This window comes from Mercenaria mercenaria, chromosome 13 (assembly GCF_021730395.1).
Source record: "Mercenaria mercenaria strain notata chromosome 13, MADL_Memer_1, whole genome shotgun sequence".
Classification (NCBI taxonomy): domain Eukaryota; kingdom Metazoa; phylum Mollusca; class Bivalvia; order Venerida; family Veneridae; genus Mercenaria; species Mercenaria mercenaria.
In genome coordinates, this window is record NC_069373.1 from 70,742,722 (window position 1) to 70,765,977 (window position 23,256).

Consider the following 23,256-nt stretch of genomic DNA (forward strand, 5'->3'; position numbering starts at 1 on the left):
CCTAGTTTTTGACCGCAGCTGACCCAGTTTCGAACTTGATTTAGATATCATCAAGATGAACATTCAGACCAACTTTCATACAGATCCCATGAAAAATATGGCCTCTAGAGAGGTCACAAGGTTTTTCTATTATTTGACCTACTGACCTAGTTTTTGAAGGCACGTGACCCAGTTTCGAACTTGACCTAGATATTATCAAGGTGAACATTCTGACCAATTTTCATGAAGATCTTGTGAAAAATACGGCCTCTAGAGAGGTCACAAGGTTTTTCTATTATTTGACCTACTGACCTAGTTTTTGAAGGCACGTGACCCAGTTTCGAACTTGACCTAGATATCATCAAGGTGAACATTCTGACTAATTTTCATGAAGATCTTGTGAAAAATATGGCCTCTAGAGAGGTCACAAGGTTTTTCTATTTTTAGACCTACTGACCTAGTTTTTGACCGCACGTGACCCAGTTTCGAACTTGACCTAGATATCATCAAGATGAACATTCTGACCAATTTTCATAAAGATCCCATGAAAAATGTGACCTCTAGAGAGGTCACAAGCAAAAGTTTACGCACGGACGCACGGACGACGGCGCTGCGCGATCACAAAAGCTCACACTGTCACTTTGTGACATGTGAGCTAAAAATGCACTAAGTTCCGTTTTAACATCGATAAACATTGAAGACTTTGTTCAATAATCAAACGACAAACAACAAGAGGGCCATGATGGCCCTATATCGCTCACCTGAGATTAATTGCTTGGTTAAACAAATTTCTTTGCTAATGCTTCAAAAACAAACAAGAAAATAGATGAGAAGGTCATGGTAAAGATTCTTAAAGATAAATACTGAAATCTGTTAAAAAATTATACAGGTGGTCCAAATCTCTTTGCTGTAGCTTTAAAAACAAGAAAGTAGGTCAGGGCTAATAATATTTAGGATCAGTATTGAAATCTATATCAAAAGTTCTACATGTGGTCCAAATTTTCATGCTGTATCTTCAAAAACAAGAAAGTAGGTCAGAAGGTCACAATTAAGACTATTCAAGATGAGTATTGAAATCTGTATAAAAAAATATAATTATCCAAATTTCTATACTGTAACTTCAAAAACGAAAAAGTAGGTCAGCAGGTCACGATTCAGTAGGTCAAGGTCACAGTCAAGTGACCCCTAATTACTTGGGGTCATCAGGTAATTATAATTAAACAGTCCAGGAAATATGATCAGATAATTTTTAAAGTATTTTTTTCCTATATAACACATACAAGTGACCACCAGGGCAGGGCCTCTTTTCACCCCAGGGGCATAATTTGAACGATTTTGTTAGAGAACCACTAGGCAATGCTACATACCAAATATCAAAGGCTTAAGCCTTGAACTTTCAGACAAGAAGATTTTAAAAAAAAATTCCTATATAAATCTATGTAAAACTTGGGACCCCCTGGTGGGGCCTCTTTTCACCCTAGGGACATAATTTGAATAATCTTGGTAGAGGATTACTAGGCAATGCAACATACCAAATATCAAAAGCCTAGGCCTTGTAGTTTCAGACAAGAAGATTTTTAAAGTTTTTTCCTATTCAAGTCTATGTAAAACTTGGGACCCCCAGGGTGGGACCTCTTTTCATCCCAGGGTAATAATTTGAACACTCTTGGTAGAGGACCACAAGGCAATGCTACATGCCAAATATCAAAGGTCTAGATCTTGCGGTTTCAGACGAGAAGATTTTTAAAGTTTTTTTCCTATATAACTCTATGTAAAATTTGGGACCCCCGGGGCGGGGCCTCTTTTCACCCCAGGGGCATAATTTGAACAAACTTCATAGAGGACCATTAGATGATGTTACATGCCAAATATTGAGGCTCTACGCTTTGTGGTTTTGGACAAGAAGATTTTTAAAGTTTTTCCTATATAAGTCAATGTAAACCATGTGACCCCCAGGGCGGGGCCATATTTGACCCTAAGAGGATAATTTGAATAATCTTGGTAGAGGACCATCAGATGATGCTACATGCCAAATATTTAAGCCCTAAGATCTGTGGTTTTGGACAAGAAGATTTTTAAAGTTTTTCCTTTCAGTTGCCATGGCAACCAGAGTTCTGCATGGAATTCAATTCTTTGAACAATTTTTAAAGAGGACCATCCAAGGAACATCCCTGTGATGTGAAGTTTCGTCAAAATTGGCTTGGTGGTTTAGGAGGAGATGTTGTTTAAAGAAAAGTGTGGCCGGACGGTGAGTGATAACAATAGCTCACACTGAGCCTTTGGCTCGGGTGAGCTAAAAAGGTGGAGGTATATAATAAATGGGTCATTATAACAGTAGCTAGTTCTAGGATTTTGTATTCGGCTCTCGTGGATTTGGCAAGGTTGGATCACACTCACTGTTTGTGCGCCTTGTGAGATCCGATTTGACAAAAATCCACTCGAACCAATACAGCATCCCAGATCAAGCTACTATCATAATAACCCTATTATACAACTGAAACTGTATTAGTGGTCACCTGTATTTACCAGACACTTACCTTAAGCAAAATTCAATTATCTTCAAAAAATTGACTTTTCGTTATAATTTTGACTTGTCTTAGGCCACCTTCTGGCTTAGCAACTAGACTATGTTGCAACCTTGACTGGCTGCTGATTTGATTGAGTAATATTTGGGTAAAATAAAGCAAAAGGCAACAACTGTAAAGTTTAACTGTCTATCACTTTACCTTATTAATCAAACAAAGGCAGCTGCAGTTATTCATCTTAAAACCATCTGAAAGAAACAGCCTTGACATTCATTTTGACGTTCACTTAATTTATTGAGAAACAGATTTCGAATAATTGCAGTGTAGTGCATATACATATTTTGAAAAGCTTAGCACTGCATCGCTTTTGAACCATAAACAAAACCAGAACTTAAATTCTGCCTAAAAACTTCACACCAATTTTCACTTCCTTTGTCATTTTTTTTTCAATGTCAAATTAAAGGACATTGTACTGATTTCTCAAAACCCAGCCAGTCTATGTAAAACTGGAAATCAAATTACCTAACTGGCATCCACCTCAGAGTCATTTTTCTATGCCAGCATCGAGGCAGAGGTCATAAATCTTAAAACACTTAATGCTATAGCATCTGACATTACCAATGGAGAAAGTTAAATTACCTGATTGGCATCCACCTCATAGTCATGTTTCTTTGCCAGCAGTTTGCCCATAGAGATAGAGATTGCAAATATCACGATAGCTAATGCTATAGCATCTGAGATTACATCAGGAATCCGCCTTAACGCCTTCAGGTTTGGCTCTGGCAAACTGAAATAATTACAAAGGCATATCATTACAAAATTCTGACTTTCCTGTTTCAAAGTTCCTTCTTTTAAAATGTTAACACTTCCACTTTCTTTCAGTCAAATTTTCTGTTGTGTAAAAAGTAAATCTAACGTCCAGTCAGTCAAATATGAAATACTGCGACTTCAATTTTGTAAAAGTATTTCTGAAATCTCTGACATACTGCCACTTCCACTGTCTAGAAGTAAATATGGTCAGGTCAGTCAAATCTGACACACTGCCACTTCAACTGTATAGAAGCAAATCTGGTCAGGTCAGTCAAATCTGACACACTGCTACTTCCACTGTCTAGAAGCAAATCTGGTCAGGTCAGTCCAATCTGACACACCACCACTTTTACTGTGTAGAAGCAAATCTGGTCAGGTCAGTCAATCTGACATACTATAACTTCCACAGTCTAGAAGTAAATATGGTCAGGCCAGTCAATCTGACATACTGCCACTTCCAGTGTCTAGAAGTAAATATGGTCAGGTCAGTCAAATCTGACACACTGCCAATTCAACTGTCTAGAAGTAAATATGGTCAGGTCAGTAAAATCTGACACACTGCCACTTCCACTGTCTAGAAGCAAATCTGGTCAGGTCAGTCAAATCTGACATACTGCCACTTCCACTGTTTAGAAGCAAGTCTTGTCAGGTCAGTCAAATCTGACACACAGCTACTTTTACTGTGTAGAAGCAAATCTAGTCAGGTCAGTCAATCTGTCATACTGCAACTTCCACTGTCTAGAAGTAAATATGGTCAGGTCAGTCAAATCTGACACACTGCCACTTCCACTGTTTAGAAGCAAATATGGTCAGGTCAGTCAAATCTGACACACTGCCACTTCCACTGTTTAGAAGCAAATCTTGTCAGGTCATTCCAATCTGACATACTGCCACTTCCACTGTTTAGAAGTAAATCTGGTCAGGTCAGTCAATCTGACATACTGCCACTTCCACTGTCTAGAAGTAAATATGGTCAGGTCAGTCAAATCTGACACACTGCCAATTCAACTGTCTAGAAGCAAATCTGGTCAGGACAGTCAAATCTGACTCACTGCCACTTCCACTGTCTAGAAGCAAATCTGGTCAGGTCAGTCAAATCTGACACACTGCCACTTCCACTGTTTAGAAGCAAATCTTGTCAGGTCAGTCAAATCTGACACACTGCCACTTTTACTGTGTAGAAGCAAATCTAGTCAAGTCAGTCAATCTGTCATACTGCAACTTCCACTGTCTAGAAGTAAATCTGGTCAGGTCAGTAAAATCTGACACACTGCCACTTCCACTGTTTAGAAGCAAATCTGGTCAGGTCAGTCAAATCTGACACACTGCCACTTCCACTGTTTAGAAGCAAATCTGGTCAGGTCAGTCAAATCTGACATACTGCCACTTCCACTGTTTAGAAGCAAATCTGGTCAGGTCATTCCAATCTGACATACTGCCACTTCCACTGTTTAGAAGTGAATCTGGCCAGGTTTTGCAAATCTGACACACTGCCACTTCCACTGTTTAGAAGCTAATCTGGTCAGGTCAGTCAAATCTGAAACACTGCCACTTTCACTGTGTAGAAGTGAATCTGGCCAGGTCAGTCAAATCTGACACACTGCCACTTCCACTGTGTAGAAGCAAATCTGGTCAGGTCAGTCAAATCTGACATGCTGCCACTTCCACTGTGTAGAAGCAAATCTGAAGTTCTGTATGTCAAATTCCTGTGTGTGTCAAAGTGAAAAGTTTGTTTCATAAGGCATGATCATCAATTGCAAATATGAAATAAATAAAACATGCTTAAATTAACATGTACATATTATATGAAGTGAAATACTCCTGAACCAAGTATCATAGTAAGTGGAATTTCAGCTATCTCGAGGTAAATGATCAGTCCCCCAGAATTCAAGATACTGACTTTTACCTGAACAAGTGGAAGTCATTTCACATTTTCAACACATTTTAGTGTTAATCTGTAGGTACAAATCTAGTTATATAAACATATTCATACCCTGTTGGAATGTCTGAAACTACAACAACACCATGATTCTCCTCTAGTTTGATTGCATAGGAGATGACTGTACCCAAAACAACCTGAAATATACAGAAAAGGTAGGATTTTGTGATAAAGATAATGCACAAGATAAATTTCCAATCTCATCCAACTCTGTATCTGGTTGATTGGTATTTTGAAGTTTGCAAGATCAAGACATACACTTTACATCAGGGCATAGACATAGAGGAGATTGTTGCTCAAGAGAGGTTGTTGCTCAAGAGGAGGGTGTTGCTTAAGACAGGTTGTTGCTGAAGAGTAGACTGTTGCTCAAGAGGAGGATGTTGCTTAAGAGAGGTTGTTGCTCTAGAGGAGGATGTTGCTTAAGAGAGGTTGTTGCTCAAGAGGAGGGTGCTGTTTAAGAGAGGTTGTTGCTGAAGAGGAGATTGTTGCTCTAGAGGAGGGTGCTGCTTAACAGAGGCTGTTGCTCAATGGGAGATTGTTGCTCAAGAGAGGTTGTTGATCTAGAGGAGGGTGTTGCTTAATAGAGGTTGTTGCTCAAGAGGAGGGTGCTGCTTAAGAGAGGTTGTTGATCTAGAGGAGCGTGCTGCTTAAGAGAGATTGTTGCTCAAGAGGAGGGTGCTGATTAAGAGAGGTTGTTGCTGAAGAAGCAATTGTTGCTCAAGAGAGGTTGTTGATCTAGAGGAGGGTGTTGCTTAATAGAGGTTGTTGCTCAAGAGGAGGGTGCTGCTTAAGAGAGGTTGTTGCTGAAAGAAAATTGTTGCTTAAGAGAGGTTGTTGCTCTAGAGGAGGATGCTGCTTAAGAGAGGTTGTTGCTCAATAGGAGATTGTTGCTCAATAGAGGTTGTTGATCTCGAGGAGGGTGTTGCTTAAGAGAGGTTGTTGCTCAAGAGGAGGGTGCTGCTTAAGAAAGGTTGTTGATCAAGAGGAGGGTGCTGCTTAAGAGAGGTTGTTGCTCATGAGGAGATTGTTGCTCAAGAGAGGTTGTTGATCTAGAAGTGTTGCTTAATAGAGGTTGTTGCTCAAAAGGAGGGTGCTGCTTAAGAGAGGTTGTTGCTCAAGAGAAGGGTGCTGCTTAAGAGAGGTTGTTGCTCAAGAGGAGATTGTTGCTCAAGAGAGGTTGTTGATCTAGAGGAGGGTGTTGCTTAATAGAGGTTGTTGCTCAAAAGGAGACTGTTTCTCAGGAGAGGTTGTTGCACTAGAGGTTGTTGCTCTTGAGGGGGTTGTTGCTCAGATAGGTTGTTGCTCAGAGAGGTTGTTGCTGTAGAGGAGGTTGGTGTTCAGAGAGATTGTTGCTCAGAGAGCCTGTTATACTACAAGAGGTTGCTGCTATAGAGGGGGTTGTTGCTCAGGGAGGTTGTTACTCTAGTGGAGGTTGTTGCTATAGAGGAGGTTGTTGCTATAGGATGTTGTTGCTCAGGGAGGTTGTTACTCTAGTGGAAGTTGTTGCTATAGAAGGAGGTTGTTGCTATAGGAGGTTGTTGCTATAGTGGAGGTTGTTGCTATAGAGGAGGTTGCTGCTATAGAGGAGGTTGTTGCTATAGAGGGGGTTGTTGCTCAGGGAGGTTGTTACTCTTGTGGAGGTTATGGGCACTCTAGTGGAGTATGTTGCTATGGAGAGGTTGCAGGCACTCTAGTGGAGGTTGTTGCTATAGAGGAGGTTGTTGCTATAGAGGAGGTTGTTGCTCAGGGTGGTTGTTACTCTAGTGGAGGTTGTTGCTATAGAGACACAAGCATTCACCTATATAGAATCTACGGGCAATATTTCAGACACAAGCATTCACCTATATAGAACCTCTGGGCAATATTTCAGACACAAGCATTCACCTATATAGAACCTCTGGGCAATATTTCAGACACTAGCATTCACCTATATAGAACCATCAACCTTCTGTAAGCCAACTTGACAGCTTCCTTAAGCTAGAAGATGCTTTTGTAAAAAAGCGCATGTCTCCCCCACTGCATAGTCATATATGCAAGAAGTCAATAGGGGAGAAGAGCAGAAGTCAAAGAGACACTGATGGTTGGCTGCAATAGGGATCACCTATTTGGCATGTCCAATCATCCCACTAAGTTTCAACATTCTGGGCTTAGTGGTTCTCAAGTTATGAATTGGATACGGTTTTCCATGTTTGGGCTGCTGTGACCTTGACCTTTGATCAAGTGACCCAAAATCATTTGGGGTCATTTACTCTGCATGTCCAATTATCCTATTAAGTTTCAACACTGGGTCAAGTGGTTCTCAAGTTATTGATTGGAAAGAGTTTTCTATGTTCAGTTCCCTGTGACCTTGACCTTTGATGAAGTGACCCCCAAATACAATAGGGGTCACCTACTCTGTTATTCCTATCTCCCTATGAAGTTTGAAGGTTCTAGGTCAAATGGTTCTGAAGTTATAAACTGGAAATGGATTTCCATTTTCTGTCCACTGCGACCTTGACCTTTAACGGAGTGACCCCAACATCAATAGGGGTCATCTCCTATTCATGAACAATCATCCTATGAAGTTTCAACATTCTGGGTCAAGTGGTTCTCAAGTTACTAAATGGAAATAGTTTTCCATGTTCAGGCCCCTGTGACCTTGACCTTTCATCAAGTGACCCCAAAATCAATAAGGGTAATCTAGTCTGCATGTCCAATCATCCTATAAAGTTTCAACATTCTGGGTCAAGTGGTTCTCAAGTTACTGACCGGAAATGGTTTTCCATGTTCAGACTCCTGTGACCTTGAACTTTAACTAAGTGACCCCAAAATCAATAGGGGTCATCTACTCTGCATGTCCAATCATCCTACGAAGTTTCAACATTCTGGGTCAAGTGGTTCTCAAGTTATTGATCGGAAATGGTTTTTCATGTTCAGGCCATTTTTCCATTTTCTGTCCACTGCGACCTTGACCTTTAACGGAGTGACCCCAAAATCAATAGGGGTCATCTCCTATTCATGAACAATCATCCTATGAAGTTTCAACATTCTGGGTCAAGTGGTTCTCAAGTTACTAAATGGAAATAGTTTTCCATGTTCAGGCCCCTGTGACCTTGACCTTTAATAGAGTGACCCTAAAATAAATAGGGGTCATCTCCTCTGCATGACCAATCATCCTATGAAGTTTCAATATTCTGGGTCAGGTGGTTCTCAAGTTACTGACTGGAAATGGTTTTCCATGTTCAGACTCCTGTGACCTTGAACTTTAACTAAGTGACCCCAAAATCAATAGGAGTCATCTACTCTGCATGTCCAATCATCCTACGAAGTTTCAACATTCTGGGTCAAGTGGTTCTCAAGTTATTGATCGGAAATGGTTTTTCATGTTCAGGCCCCCGTGACCTTGACCTTTATACAGTGGCCCCAAAATCAATAGGGGTCATCTACTCTGCATGACCAATCATCCTATGAAGTTTCAACATTCTGGGTCAAGTGGTTCTCAAGTTACTGACCGGAAATGGTTTTCCTTGTTCGGGCCCCTGTGACCTTGACCTTTAATGCAGTGACCTCAAAATTAATAGGGGTCATCTACTCTGCATGTCCAATCATCCTATGAAGTTTCAACATTCTTGGTCAAGTCGTTCTCAAGTTATTGATCGGAAATGGTTTTTCATGTTCAGGCCCCTGTGACCTTGACCTTTAATAGAGTGACCCCAAAATCAATAGAGGTTATCTACTCTGCATGAACAATCATCCTTTGAAGTTTCAACGTTCTGAGTCAAGTGGTTCTCAAGTTACTGACCAGAAAAAGTTTTCCTTGTTCGGGCCCCTGTGACCTTGACCTTTAACGCAGTGACTCCAAAATCAATAGGGGTAATCTCTCTGCATGACCAATCATCCTATGAAGTTTCATCATTCTGGGTCAAGTGGTTCTCAAGTTATTGATCGGAAATGGTTTTCCGTGTTCAGGCCCCTGTGACCTTGACCTTTGACGGAGTGACCCCAAAAACTGTAAGGGTCGTCTACTCCATCCATAAGTCCTGCCACCCTATGAAGTTTGAAGGTTCTAGGTCAAATGGTTCTCCAGTTATTGATCGGAAATGAAGTGTGATGGACTGACAGACGGATGCACGCACGGACAGGGCAAAAACAATATGCCTCCAGAGAGGGGGAGACATAATGAAAAAATTCTATGCCCTTACTGAGGTTTCAGACCCATATCAGTGAGTGGCAAGAGATTCAAAGTCATTCAAAGTCAGTGACCCTAACTACTTGACTATATGGATGCCTCTACATAATATATAGTAAAATACTAACCACAATTAATTCAATGGGTACTGGCATGAACATCCTGGGTTTAAGTTTGGGATTCTGGTTTATAAATCTCGATGTACAATATAATATGGTGATACAGACAATGGACAGTAAAATGGTGACGTAATTTGCTGTATCGATGTTTGAGAAGAAATCACGGTATGTCTGAAAAATATAAGAAAATTATATTTTGTATGACAGAAAAAAAAATCAACATTCTGTTAGAGAAATACTGTGAACAGGTTGTCTTTTTAAAGTTTGGGGTTTTAATACTGTTAGGAACAGCATGTTCAGCAATAAGTCATATGTGTCACTAAGGAAACTGCAAAAAATAGTGCTTACACATTATATTCATGGTCCCCTCTTTAATGTCTAAAATTGCCAAAGTATGTTAAAGAATTTATAAAATTCAGTATTTCCTTCATTTTGACAGCAAAGTTAAGCAACATGACAAAAAGCAAAAATGATATTTTCCACTAATTTTCTTTCCTCCATGATATATATTTAAGTCACATAAAACATTTCAGTACAGAACAAAAATTTGGAAAAGGTTATTTGAAATCAGCAGTATCTTTAAGAAAACTTTTTGTTATAACAAGAGCTGTTTGGAAAATATGCATGCCCCTCACCCATGATAGCCTGCCCCATTTTCAGTTCTGATATCCCTATGACCTAAACCTTTGACCTCCAACATTATAGGGGCAACATACTAACCACAGGCAAACATCCTATGGTGTTTGTGACCTGTAGGCCAAGGTGATTTTGGTTACTGAGCAGAAACTGTTTTCAGTCATAAGATCATGGTTACCTTGACCTTTGACCTACTAATCTGCAAAACAATAGGGGTCATCTTCTGACAACAGGCAATAACCCTATGAATTTTGACAACTGTAGGCCACAGCTTTCTTCAGTTATTGAGCAGAAACTTTTTCAGTCCCTAGCTCACTGTGACCTTGACCTTTGACCCACAACTACCCAAAACAATGGAGGTCACCTACTGACCGCAGACAATAATCCTATGAAGTTTGACGACTGTAGGCCAAATTGAGCAGAAACTATTTTCAGTCTTGAGGTCAATGTGACTTTGATTTTTGATCTTCTGACCTCAGAAAAAGGGGGACATCTACTGGCAACAGGCAATAACCCTACAAATTTTGGCAACTGTAGGGTACAGCTTTCTTTAGTTATTGAACGGTAACCATTTTCAGTATCCAGCTCACTGTGACCTTGACCTTTGCCCTACTAATCACCAAAATCAATAGGGGTCATCTACTGATCACAGGCAGTCATCCTATGAAGTTTGACCATTGTGGGACCAAGCATTCTCTTGTTATTGATCAGAAACCAAAATGGTCTTCCAACCAACCAACAGATGGACAATAAGCAAAAACCCTGGAGAAGAGGAGGCATAAAGCTGGGCTCCCACTGCCGATCAGATCAACTCGATCAAGCCCGATCAAGCGATCGGGTACTTGTCTGGGTAGGTCGGCATGATTGATCGGGAGTGGTCGGGGAGGTCTACCTTGGTCGGCATCGCTCGGGCTTTCTACCCGAATTTTTTTGACATGTCAAAAAAATTCGTGTAGCGATCGTGTAGCCAAGCGGTCGAGAAGAGCTCGGGAAGCGATCGTGTATTGATCGAGTTGAAGATCGAGTTAATCGAGAAACAATCGTGTAGCGATCTTGTTTGGTCGGATTGACATCTTTTACCCGATCTGTAACCGATCTTCTCGACTTCTACTCGAGTAATATACGATCGCATCCCGATTAAGTAGATCTCTGTTCGATCTCTTGTCCAGATTATCAAGACTGCTACCCGACTACTCCACGACCACACACGACCGCACACGATCAAACCCCGATCACTGTTCGACCATACACGAGCTCACGTGACTAAAGCAAGAAAAGCGTGCTGACCAGTGTCTCATAAGTTGTTTGGACGCTGAAGATATAACATCTTTAGCAAACCAATATCTGTTAAAACATCTTCAGCCAAGCCATTTCTACTACAAACTAAAGATGCCGAGAAAAGGCAAAAGGCCGATAGGCAGTACAATTGCGAGTAAATGTGCAGTTGCTGCGCCTCAGCCTGAAATCGTGGAACCCACCCAGGAAGAGAGTAATGAGTCGCCTATACCCCCTACTGACTCTTCTGCCGAGCAAACCAGAAAAGAGCAAGTAGAAGAACGTCCGACTTCTCCTGAGATAGAGGTACTAAGCTTTTGATTTTGCTTTCCCTTCGAATACGAACAAACAACTGTCATTAGACTTATATTTTGTGTGTCAAGTGTTTATAAGGATATAATGCATAATTTGTTTATTTTATCATAACACACTGCTATGTTTGTCATGTATTTTTACAATTAGTACTCTACATGTATATGTTTTTTTCGGCAATATTTTAGGCGCAAAATAACAAACATAATTGGAAGTTTCCTTGTTATTCATAAGTATACTTTTAATGTTTACAGACTGATATCAGGCCCCGGAAGACACTACATCGTACACTCACGCAAGATGAAGAAGATGACCTTGTAGCGTGGTTAAGAGAGAACTCGTTCCTCTTCGACAAATCATCCGCAGGATTCAAGTATAAGGAGAAGAAGAACAGTACATGGGCCGCGAAAGAGGCAGAGTTGGGCCTCAAACCTGGAGACCTGTCGTCAATCTGGTACACGAATATGAGAACACAGTATTCGAAACTAATTAAGCTTACCAACAAATCTGGATCTGGTGCTGGAGAGCGCACAGCAAGGCAACAGTGGATTTTGGACAACTTTGAATTCCTGCGCCCTTATCTGGTACAGCTGCGAACTCAGAGGGGATCCAAAGTAAGTACATGTAGTAATAAAAATCCTGTATAAATCATGTGTATACACTTAAAAGAAATATACGTAATCAAGCATTAAATTATTTCTAAATTTTAATGGTATAAAAGGGAGTTCAGTTTTTTTGCCTAAGTTTGACTCGGATTTAACGACAGCTAAGGCCATATCTCTATTATACAAGGCCATATGTGGACCTATGTTTTAAGTCTTGTGCAAGAGAAATACCATACAACATTTCTGAAAAGTTCATTTCAGAGCCGGGATTCAAACTCAAGCCAACACATGACACAGGATTCGCAGTCCAAGGCGTTAACCTCTCTGCCATCGGGGCACCTTCTTAAAAGTCTGTATTTATTCTGTGTACTTTCTATATTTGCAGTTTGCGGAGAAGAGAAAGGAACTTGTCTTGGAGGAGACAGAGGATGATGACGCCGCCTCCGATTCGTCAGCACCCTCTACATCAGCAGTATCTGGTTGCCGTCCCAAAGCAGCGCGTGTACTGTCCTCATTGACGTCCGAGTTGGAGTCCGTGCGTGGTGCCATCACAGTTGCGCAAGATCCAGCAGCACACACTGGCCAGTTTTTGGTGTATTTGATGCGCCAAATGGACCAGCAGAGAATGAATGTGTTTGTCACACGTGCAACAAGGCTGGCTCTGGACCTTGCGGAGGAAAGCCAAGAGGAGAAGAGACGACTAGCCACCCAAGAGGCAGCAGGGCATGTAGGTCAACAGATAGCAGATCCAGTTTTTGCCATGCCTGTCCCTCCCGCTCCTACATCATCTATATACAGAAGACAGGCTCCCATATCAGCGGAGTTCGGCTCAGCATGGCAGCAGAATCAGTTTCAGCAACAGGATCACATGCAGCAGGATTTTCAGCTAGCTACCAATATAGCTGCATCTGCACCACCAGCCCATCTTACACCACTGCTGAAAAGTTTTACTCACCTGCAACCACCAAATGTGCAGGCAATCTTGCAACAGCCTACATGTGCTTACAGGTCCATTACACCCGCCATAGAAACCCCAACCACGACTGCATCTATCATCCGCCAGGCTATGGATATGGTCTCGACACCAAATAGTTCCCCCATCCTAACCCAGGAGATGCATGACGCACCCAAGGACTGAACAAAGTAACTGGAAAATGGTTGAACCAGCCAAGTGATTTGATGATGTGATTTTACTCAAGTTTATGTGCATTGTGAATTTAGTTTTTCGACGTTTTGGTTTTTACTTTGAATAAAGGTTAAATAGCCTCATTCTTGATAAATATTACTGTTGACTGTTGAGTCTTCTTAAGTAAATCAATGTAAACTGTTCGTAAAATTTGTTTGGATAGCAATTTATCTTACTTAGAAACTTAATTAGCTTACTTTTGGCATAAGGCAAAATAACCCTGTTATTATGTAGGTTTCTGTCAGTATTAAAAGTTGAACTTAAATGTGTATTGTTATAACAAAACAAGGCTGGTCATGCTGGTAGCAATTACTTAAGAATACATGTATTCTAAAATTTAATATTTTTCTTCAGCCCCTAAACAATTAATCAATCAATTAAAAGTGAGCGTTGTGTTCTGGTAGTTAAAACGTTCGACCTTATGAAGAGATGTCTGCTACCGCAACTTGTCCTATACGTGTAGGTTATAGTTCATATAATGGAAAAATAACCAAATTTAATACAAGCGAGCGAAGCGAAGCGCCGTATTAAGTTTGTTTATTTTTCCATTATATGAACTATGACCGACTTATAGTTAACCCCGCCCACTATCATTCCTGTGCCTTCAATTAAAGTCATGTGATCGGGGGAAAATCACGCCATCCGTATACAGCGCGCCAATTGGTTGAACGGTAACTTGGATAAGTCGTTATCGATTCAAAATGACGTAACTACCGCTTGATAAAGCAGAAGTGACGTCATTTTGAATCGACACTTCTGTCGTTCCAGACAGTAGGCTGGGCTTGCTATTTGGCGCGCGCCATGTCTGCTGACCTAGTTATAATACGAACTTATTTGTGCAGAAGTGTTCTTATATGGAACATATTCGAGCAGAAATTTGAAAAATCTCTGGACGGTGATTGGCTCAGAAACTAGGGTGAACTATAAATGAAAGTTGTAAATTACTGGTATGTGGCTATTTCTTGTTGCCGACTTAGGTCATGTTCTAAGTTAACTCACCACCGTGATATGATTGAAATACTTCGAAAAAGGGCATAAAATCAAGAAACAAACAATCAACTCTATTGTATATACATGTATACTTGAAGCTTATTTCCTCCATTAACAAACATATCATGGAAACTATCATATCCAAATAGAAGATGACTTACTATAATATACTTAAACATATCGGAAATCACTTTAATAACTACATAACTTGTGCATACTCGCATCATATAGGTTATACACTTCATCAAAATATCTTTCCAAAGTAACTAACACACTAAATCATATTCTGTTGCCACTCAACTGAACCAGCTCGGGAGTTGAAGTAGTGTTTAATGTAGTTCCTCTGACTGACCCCAGCGGATGTCACCACATTTCTTCCATGGGTCCGATCACCATCAGCCAACTGTCTTCCTTGGCGCCATTCACCAGGTACTAATTGGTTATGCTCGTCCTCTTGGTCGACGGCCAGTCTTGCAATGGCAGGGTACCGTATGCTGATAAGGTTATGCAGTGTGACACATGCAAGAATAATCAAGTCAACGGTTTCGGGCATCTGGTTCAAGCAGCCAAGTAGGCACTGAAACCGCATAGCGAGAAGACCGAAGGCGTTTTCTACCACTCGTCTAGCCCTGGACAACCTAAAATGAAAGGATGGTGATGGTTTATAAGAACAAATTTCTGATTAAATGCATAGCTATTTTGCCAATAGTAATTCAAAAGATTGTCTAACCTGTAATTGAATATGCGCTCCTCGTTGGTCAAGTTGCGTCTGGAGTATGGCTTCATCATCCAAGTTCTCAACGGGAAGGCGTCATCTCCAATGAGGAAGTATGGGGTGTTCATGTCATCGCCAGGCAGTGGATCAGGGTCAGGCAAACCAAGGTTGTTTTCTTCTAGCATGGTTCTGAGTTCAGTGTTATTGAATAGCTGGGCATCGGATGCACTGCCATTAGCACCAACGCTTACCCAGATGAATTTGTAGTTTGCGTCTACGAGTGCGAGTAGTATTATGGAAAAGAAGCCTTTATAGTTATAGAACAGAGATCCAGAGTTCTTCGGGTTCTTTATCCTCACGTGCTTACCATCAAGAGCCCCGCAGACATGAGGAAAATTCCACTTGGTTCGGAAGTCATCTGCAATCTGCTGCCATTGTTCAGCAGTGACGACGTCTGGCAAAACCTCTTCAGAGTACTCCTGTATTATAGCATCCAAAACTTCAGGGACGAATTTACTTATTGTGTTACTTCCCACTCGGAATGAGTACATCAAGTCTGAATACGAGGCTCCAGTTGCGAGATGACGAAGAGTGACCGCCAACTTCAATCCAGGCTCCAGGGCTTCCCTGAAATAGAGATTGAACAATGATAAGTAATAACTAGCCTGCTATTATACAACGTATTAAAATTTCTTAAATATTAGTGACAATTGCACAGAGCTGTTGATGTCAATTGGTTGGAAAAGTAACTAGATGACTAATTATTTCAGAAATACGTGAAAATGATGGGGATCAAACCCATGATTTACCTGAAGTTGGTGTTCTTTTTCTGAATTCTGGGTGATATGCGATCAACAAGCTCCCCAAACATATCAGCGTCTACCCTTAGGAAATTTTTGTATCCTTTTGGGTCTTCCCTGTTTAGCTCCTGTAGCAGTTGCTCATAATGCCCATACAGGGGTCGTCGTGCAAGCCACTGCTTCATCCATATTTTCCTGCGCATTTGTCGCCTACGTCTATGCCTACGACCCTCAGCCTCTTCCTCTTGTTCCAACTCTAGCACTGCAATGGCCCTGTCTCTCTGGAGCTCTAACCATCTGGCCCACATCTGCAACTGCTCAATCTCCATAAATATGTATACTATGCTGGACACAACATATACCATGAAGTTTCAGGATGAAGTGATAATGATCAACACTGTTTGAAGTTTTTATTCTAAAAGTTTTGGTACACGACTGTTCACGACCTTCTACGACTCGAGTACGACTATGACGATCGGGTCGGGGAAAGATCTGACACCGATCGAGCAGAGATCCAGTAGGTCGAGTTGAGATCGTGTAGGGATCGTGTAAAGGTCGGGATGATCGAGCGGAAATCGGAAAGGTGGTCGGGTTGACGTCGTGAAGGAGTCGTGAATAATCGTGTGGAAATCGTGTGTGATCGACAAGAGGTCGAGAAGAAGTCGTGTATTCGCCTTTAGTCGAGCATGGTCGGGCCTGATCGGGGAATTTGGGTGATCGGGATGATCGAGTTGATCTGATCGGCAGTGGGAACCCACCTTTAACAGCTATAACTACTCCTTAATAATTATGTTTTGTGAATGTTTCTTGAACATCTTCCAGTAGAAATTTTGACCAGAAGACAATATTTTCTAGATTTCTGCTAATTTCATAAATTTTCAGGTACAAGTACTCCAGATAATCAATACGGTTTGAAATTTTCCCTGTAATCCAATGACTACCATTGGCCAATGGTAAAAGTTCCTGACACACTTTAATGACAATGTCTTAAGCTATGTTTCTTACATAGTAAATCTAATGAAACATACCTTGAAATAATTCATGAAATAACATGACTGTACATTATTTAATTTATCAAATAATTTGATACTGTTGGTTTAAAATGTCATGGTTCTGGCCCAAAGCAGCTACTTCATGAAGATGGACTTTTTTTAAAGAGAAAATAATTTCCAAAGTAAAAAAATAGCAAGCAAATGATTTCAGCCAGAACAGCTATTTTATGCAGATATAATTAGAGAAAACAGAGTTTTGCACACACAAAAATTACTGGAAAAATTCTGTTTATTGGGACAGATGCAACCTTGACATACATGAAAGTTAGTATCTGTGAATAACAATTTCACAGTTTGGATAACATTGTAACATTTGTTGTGCTTATATATGAGAATTTTGTCTCAATAACCATATTTAAACTATCTTTAAGAAATTGCAACACAGAAACTTACATATACAAGTTTAAATACACCACTGTATCTGGCTGTCTGGACACCAAATACATGTTTGATCTGACTGGTGAAGACATGACATGCTGCCCCGGTTGTAAAACCACTGATCAGTGGATCCGACAAGTACACTGTGATGAATCCCAGCCGAAGCACACCCATCAATAACTGAAATATAGAGCCATCAACAACTAAAATATAGTACCATAAACAAATGAAATATAGAACTGTCAACAACTGAAATATAGAACCATCAATGACTGAAATGTAGAGCCATCAACGACTGAACTGAAATATAGAGCCATCAATGACTGAAATATAGAGCCATCAATGACTGAAATATAGAACCATCAACGACTGAAATGTAGAGCCATCAACAACTGAACAACTGAAATGTAGAGCCATCAATGACTGAAATGTAGAGCCATCAACGACTGAACTGAAATATAGAGCCATCAATGACTGAAATACAGAGCCATCAATGACTGAAATGTAGAGCCATCAACGACTGAACTGAAATATAGAGCCATCAATGACTGAAATATAGAGCCATCAATGACTGAAATATAGAGCCATCAATGACTGAAATATAGAACCATCAATGACTGAAATGTAGAGCCATCAACGACTGAACTGAAATATAGAGCCATCAATGACTGAAATATAGAGCCATCAATGACTGAAATATAGAGCCATCAATGACTGAAATATAGAACCATCAATGACTGAAATGTAGAGCCATCAACGACTGAACTGAAATATAGAGCCATCAATGACTGAAATATAGAGTCATCAATGACTGAAATATAGAACCATCAACGACTGAAATGTAGAGCCATCAACAACTGAAATATAGAACCATCAACGACTGAACAACTGAAATGTAGAGCCATCAACGACTGAACTGAAATACAGAGCCATCAACGTCTGAAATATAGAGCCATCAATGACTGAAATATAGAACCATCAACGACTGAAATGTAGAGCCATCAACGACTGAAATATAGAGTCATCAATGACTGAAATATAGAACCATCAACGACTGAAATGTAGAGCCATCAACGACTGAAATATAGCACCATCAACGACTGAAATGTAGAGCCATCAACGACTGAACTGAAATACAGAGCCATCAACGACTGAAATATAGAGCCATCAACAACTGAAATATAGAGCCATCAACGACTGAAATATAGAGCCATCAACAACTGAAATATAGAGCCATCAACAACTGAAACCCGTACGGATGCTGCATGGAGATTATATGGAAATTGAGTAATTTCAGTGCCGTTGTCGGCATTCTCCGCAAGCTTCCCACAGAAATCATACGACGCACGTATGGCATCCATGCAGAGGCTGTGCGGAGAGGATATGGTGACGGTGCAGCCACCGTGACATTTTTAACCATCCTAGTCATAAAGAGGAGTGTTGTGTACAAATTTATATTTCTGCTCTTAAGTTTGCCAATCGCACATTGACAAACAAGAGTTTCAAGATTTTTTTAAATTGTTTTGCCCATATCCTCCACCTCTGATTCATGTGGGGAAGTTGGCAGTTACTTGCGGAGAACAGGTTTGTACTGGTACAGAATCCAGGAACACTGGTTAGGCTAACTGCCCGCCGTTACATGACTGAAATACTGTTGAAAAACGGCGTTAAACCCAAAACAAACAAACAAATTGCCCATATCAAGACCGCTGCACAGCAATGGTGCGGCCACTGTGCATTTGCCATGCGATGATTGCTCAACATCCGTGTGATTTCACAGGTACTGCACGGGCAGCGAGCAGCAACCTTGCGGCAAGTTTTCAATTTAATATTTGAAGTAATGACAAAGATACTGGACATCAAGGCTCCGAAAATCCGATTTAAAGAATCTAGTTAAAGTAATTACTGTAAATAAATATTCAGTTATTCGCTCTACAAATATTATTTTAAAATGATGACAGATTATTATGCGAACAATAAAGTGGCATTTCTGCACTTACAGGTAATTAGTGCAAGTAAAGACTTTAATTAATCATAATTATGCATTCCGTGAAATGAAATCTGTAAAAAGATAACATAAAAGGAAATTTTAGTGTTTGTTGGGGTTTAATTTCTTGCCAATGGACTAATGCAAAAAAACAAAATCTGTAAAAATGCTATACCAAAATCTTTAAAAATTAGTCTCCAACAAATACAAATAATTTCACAGTATGATTATACGTTTTGAAATTAAAAAATCAGACTTTCTTTGAAATGCAAATGAGTAACTTTGAGATAAGCTGCTCTATATTTCTGTTATGGAGCAATGTGGACTGGTAATTTCACCAGTTCCACCCCCATAAAAATTGGAGAAAAAAATTATTAAAATATTCTATAAAATGAACACTGTTTTATCTGAATTTCTTACCAACACAGTAACAGATGGTTTTATATTGGGGTCAATGAAACTAAAACTCAGTGAGGCTGAATTTGACAAGAGGGACAAATATGATATTAAAAGGTCATCTCATATAATTAATATTATATATAACTTTATAAATTATACAAGTAATTTGCATGCAACTTGTTCTGCATCAGGTATGATAGATGGTAGATGATGTCACTGGAACGTTTAAATGTTAATTTGTTATGACAGTATTACGCCAACTGTCTTTTATGGGGGTCTAAGATTCACTGACAGTAATTAATTCAGTAAAGGTTTAAATCATGTTGCAATTATACTAAAACAACAAATAACTGAAATGTTTGTGTCACTGACTACATTTAACAGATACACTGAAACTCTTTTTCTATTGATTCAAGTTTTATAAAACTGTATTTGAGACATGCAATCAAACTCCAGCTTCTGACTGGTTGCTTTTAAGGCAGTTCTACACATTCAGAACAATTTTTTTCTAGATGATTAAACCCTGATTTTTTCAAAACTTCTGAATATACTTCAGGTTGAGGTTTTGCTGGACTGATTTTAAGATTTTTGAACTAACACAAGTTTCCATAATGGGAGTCTATGGGAGATAACATTTACACGAACAGAATTTTTTTCAGCAGTGTAGATTTTAATGAATCTTTCTTTCAGTCGTAAATACATGGCCTATAATATGGTGAAATAAAATGTATAGGTCCATGTGCTGGTGGGTTTGTACTTTTGTTAGATATTTGCCAATGATTAAAGATCTGTGCATTTCAAGCTGATTTTAAGACATTTTTAAAAGTAATTTAACATGTCAGATGTTTAGATATCTAATTTTAACTCTAGAACAAGAGCTGTCACTAATGGTGACAAATGCCCCTGCAGCACCTTGACCCTTGACCTTTGACCTGGTGACCCCAAAGTCAGTAGGGGTGGTGTCTTCAATAAGTACTATCAGCATGTGAAGTTTGAAGGTCCTGGGTGAAGTGGTTCGCATGTAAAGTGCCTTCATGCAAAAAGTTAACGTTGGCCCCTGTAACCTTGACCTTTGACCCCAAAGTCAGTAGGGTTGGTGTACTCATAAAGTACTATCAGCAGGTAAAGTTTGAAGGTCCTGGGTGAAGTGGTTTGCAAGTAAAGTGCCTTCATGCAAAAAGTTAATGTTGGCCCCTGTGACCTTGACCTTTGACCTGGTGACCCATAATCAGTAGGAGTGGTGTACTCAAAAAGTACTATCAGCATGTGAAGTTTGAAGGTCCTGGGTGCAGTGGTTCGTGAGTAAAGTGCCTTCATGCAAAAAGTTAACATTGGCCCCTGTGACCTTGACCTTTGACCTGGTGACCCCAAAGTCAGTAGGGGTGGTGTACTCAATAAGTACTATCACCACGTGAAGTTTGAAGGTCCTGGGTGCAGTGGTTCGCGAGTAAAGTGCCTTCATGCAAAATGTTAACGTTGGCCCCTGTGACCTTGACCTTTGACCTGGTGATGCCAAAGTCAGTAAGGGTGGTGTACTCAATAAGTACTATCAGCACGTGAAGTTTGAAGGTCCTGGGTGCAGTGGTTCGTGTGTAAAGTGCCTTCATGCAAAAAGTTAACGTTGGCCCCTGTGACCTTGATCTTTGACCTGGTGACCCCAAAGTCAGTAGGGGTGGTGTATTCAATAAGTACTATCAGCATGTGAAGTCTAAAGGTCCTAGGTGCAGTGGTTCGCGAGTAAAGTGCCTTCATGCAAAAAGTTAACGTTGTGACTAACGAACTAACTAACTAACGAACAAATGAACGGACGGACAGTTGAAAACTAATATGCCTCCCTTCGGGGGCATAAAAACAGCAACATTGCCCTTGTAACAAATTTACCCACCAGTTGCCATTAATTTATAAAACGATTTTTATTTCTGTACACCAGCGCTTTATTCTCAATATGGGAACAAAAATCTTTATGCCATTACTTCCAGTTAATCAAACATGCGGATTTAAATTTTGAAATTGACCATCACTGCATTCTGAGACTGGTTCTCAAACTTGGTTTTAAATCTTAAGGCTAATGCATCCAGCCTATGGCCTTTTAATAATGTAATGATAATGGGGTCTACATCATAACTAATATCCACAGAAATTGAGACAGTGAAATAACTGAAGGAACAGTCATGAGAAGTGTAAATTATTTTTCTTTCCATAATATTACATGCAAGTAAAGTGATTTGCAGAAGACATGGGTCCAAGGTAACTAAACTGACTTTGTAGACCATTCACAAAGTTCAAACTTGCCATTGGTCAATTTCAAAACAAAGCTAAGCATCAACCAATCAGATGCTGTAGTTTTTAAGACTTGTCTCCAAATTTGCACTAGAAGTTTTCACTGAATTTTTTCTCTCTTAATATTATATTTCAGTGCAGAAATGCTTACCATAACAGATAGAAACTATTTATTATTAATTATTTTGATACTCCATGTACAGAATTCTACTGCTAAAACAGTAAAACATTCTTTTCGTAGTACATGCCTCAAAGGAATAGGCAGATAAAATCACTAAGAATTGACATGAACCTTGTCTGCTAACAGTTCTCAAATAGGCAAAAAGCTTTCAAAATTGCTCAGTGCAGCAAAAATACTGCTCGTATTTCCCACAGAGTGAAATAAATCTTCATGGTTGACATTTTATTTCTCTAGATTTCAATGTAAAATTTCTTCCTCATGAATGAATTTTGAAAGCACATGGGAATATAGAAAATACTCTGCAATCATCAAATTAGTTAGTTTTTTTTGTAGCCAGATTTCCTGTTAGAAAGCAAGGAAACACAACATAAAACTGGATTTTATCCCATTTCGTAACCTCAGCATAAAAAGTAGGTAAGTGCATCAACACAAAGCACAGGTGACAATTTAAAAATTTATGAATTATGAATACGTAAATATAAATTTAATATAAAATTCACCTGAATGACTCCAACAAGAAATGTAACTGACATGGCAAACTGTAGTCTGAGATCAACTTCCTCACGGGACATGGTAGAAGTGTCGTCTGCCGCAGAGGCAGTTAAGTTAGTCTGGTTCCCTGTTTGATTTCCTGCGACAGTAACCAGTCCAGCTGTTGAATGGGGTATTGACACAGTATCCATCCCTTTGGAGACTGCTGAGCCAATCATAAGACATGCCACAGCAAAAGTACCTGAATAGATATAAACTTGACTTCTAAACTCTATCAATACAAAATCCATCATTATTTGTAGTCACAGCATGAACACTGAATTTCTCAACAAAAACACCTTATAGTCTAGTGTTTCTATGCAAACATAGAAGCATGATATTTCAACTTTTTTACACAAAGAATGTTTTTAGTTGGGAAATAGATTTTA

The 23,256-nt window shown here is 39.8% G+C and overlaps 3 protein-coding genes across 10 annotated transcripts in view; 1 reads left to right on the plus strand and 2 right to left on the minus strand.

Annotated features, from left to right (window-relative positions):
* The window catches only part of LOC123528611 (prestin-like), a 121,095-nt gene that overhangs the window by 38,655 nt on the left and 59,184 nt on the right, over positions 1-23,256 (minus strand). For all 8 annotated transcript variants that reach the window (XM_053522213.1, XM_053522211.1, XM_053522212.1 and 5 more), the window contains exons 4-8: positions 22,837-23,069; positions 17,505-17,669; positions 9,550-9,711; positions 5,308-5,390; positions 3,144-3,291 (exon numbers count right to left, since the gene is read on the minus strand). In XM_053522213.1, the coding sequence (XP_053378188.1) occupies positions 3,144-3,291; positions 5,308-5,390; positions 9,550-9,711; positions 17,505-17,669; positions 22,837-23,069 (791 nt within the window). The remainder of the gene's footprint in view (positions 1-3,143; positions 3,292-5,307; positions 5,391-9,549; positions 9,712-17,504; positions 17,670-22,836; positions 23,070-23,256) is intronic.
* On the plus strand, positions 10,959-13,819 carry LOC123538625 (uncharacterized). Its single transcript, XM_045322845.2, has 3 exons — positions 10,959-11,757; positions 12,018-12,377; positions 12,754-13,819. Exons 1-3 carry the CDS (start codon positions 11,566-11,568, stop codon positions 13,504-13,506), a joined length of 1,305 nt encoding a protein of 434 aa, XP_045178780.2. The 5' UTR covers positions 10,959-11,565; the 3' UTR covers positions 13,507-13,819.
* LOC123538624 (putative nuclease HARBI1) lies at positions 14,615-16,818 on the minus strand. The gene is made up of 3 exons (XM_045322844.2): positions 16,069-16,818; positions 15,275-15,886; positions 14,615-15,182 (listed from the first exon to the last, which is right to left on the minus strand). Exons 1-3 carry the CDS (start codon positions 16,422-16,424, stop codon positions 14,819-14,821), a joined length of 1,332 nt encoding a protein of 443 aa, XP_045178779.1. The 5' UTR covers positions 16,425-16,818; the 3' UTR covers positions 14,615-14,818.

Coding starts and splice junctions, on each gene's coding strand:
- LOC123538625 (XM_045322845.2), top strand. CDS start 11,566: ATGCCGAGAAAAGGCAAAAGGCCGATAGGCAGTACAATTGCGAGTAAA. Junction 11,758..12,017: donor CGACTTCTCCTGAGATAGAG/GTACTAAGCTTT, acceptor TAATGTTTACAG/ACTGATATCAGGCCCCGGAA. Junction 12,378..12,753: donor GAACTCAGAGGGGATCCAAA/GTAAGTACATGT, acceptor CTATATTTGCAG/TTTGCGGAGAAGAGAAAGGA.
- LOC123538624 (XM_045322844.2), bottom strand. CDS start 16,424: ATGGTATATGTTGTGTCCAGCATAGTATACATATTTATGGAGATTGAG. Junction 15,887..16,068: donor AAAAAGAACACCAACTTCAG/GTAAATCATGGG, acceptor TCTCTATTTCAG/GGAAGCCCTGGAGCCTGGAT. Junction 15,183..15,274: donor GAGCGCATATTCAATTACAG/GTTAGACAATCT, acceptor CTTTCATTTTAG/GTTGTCCAGGGCTAGACGAG.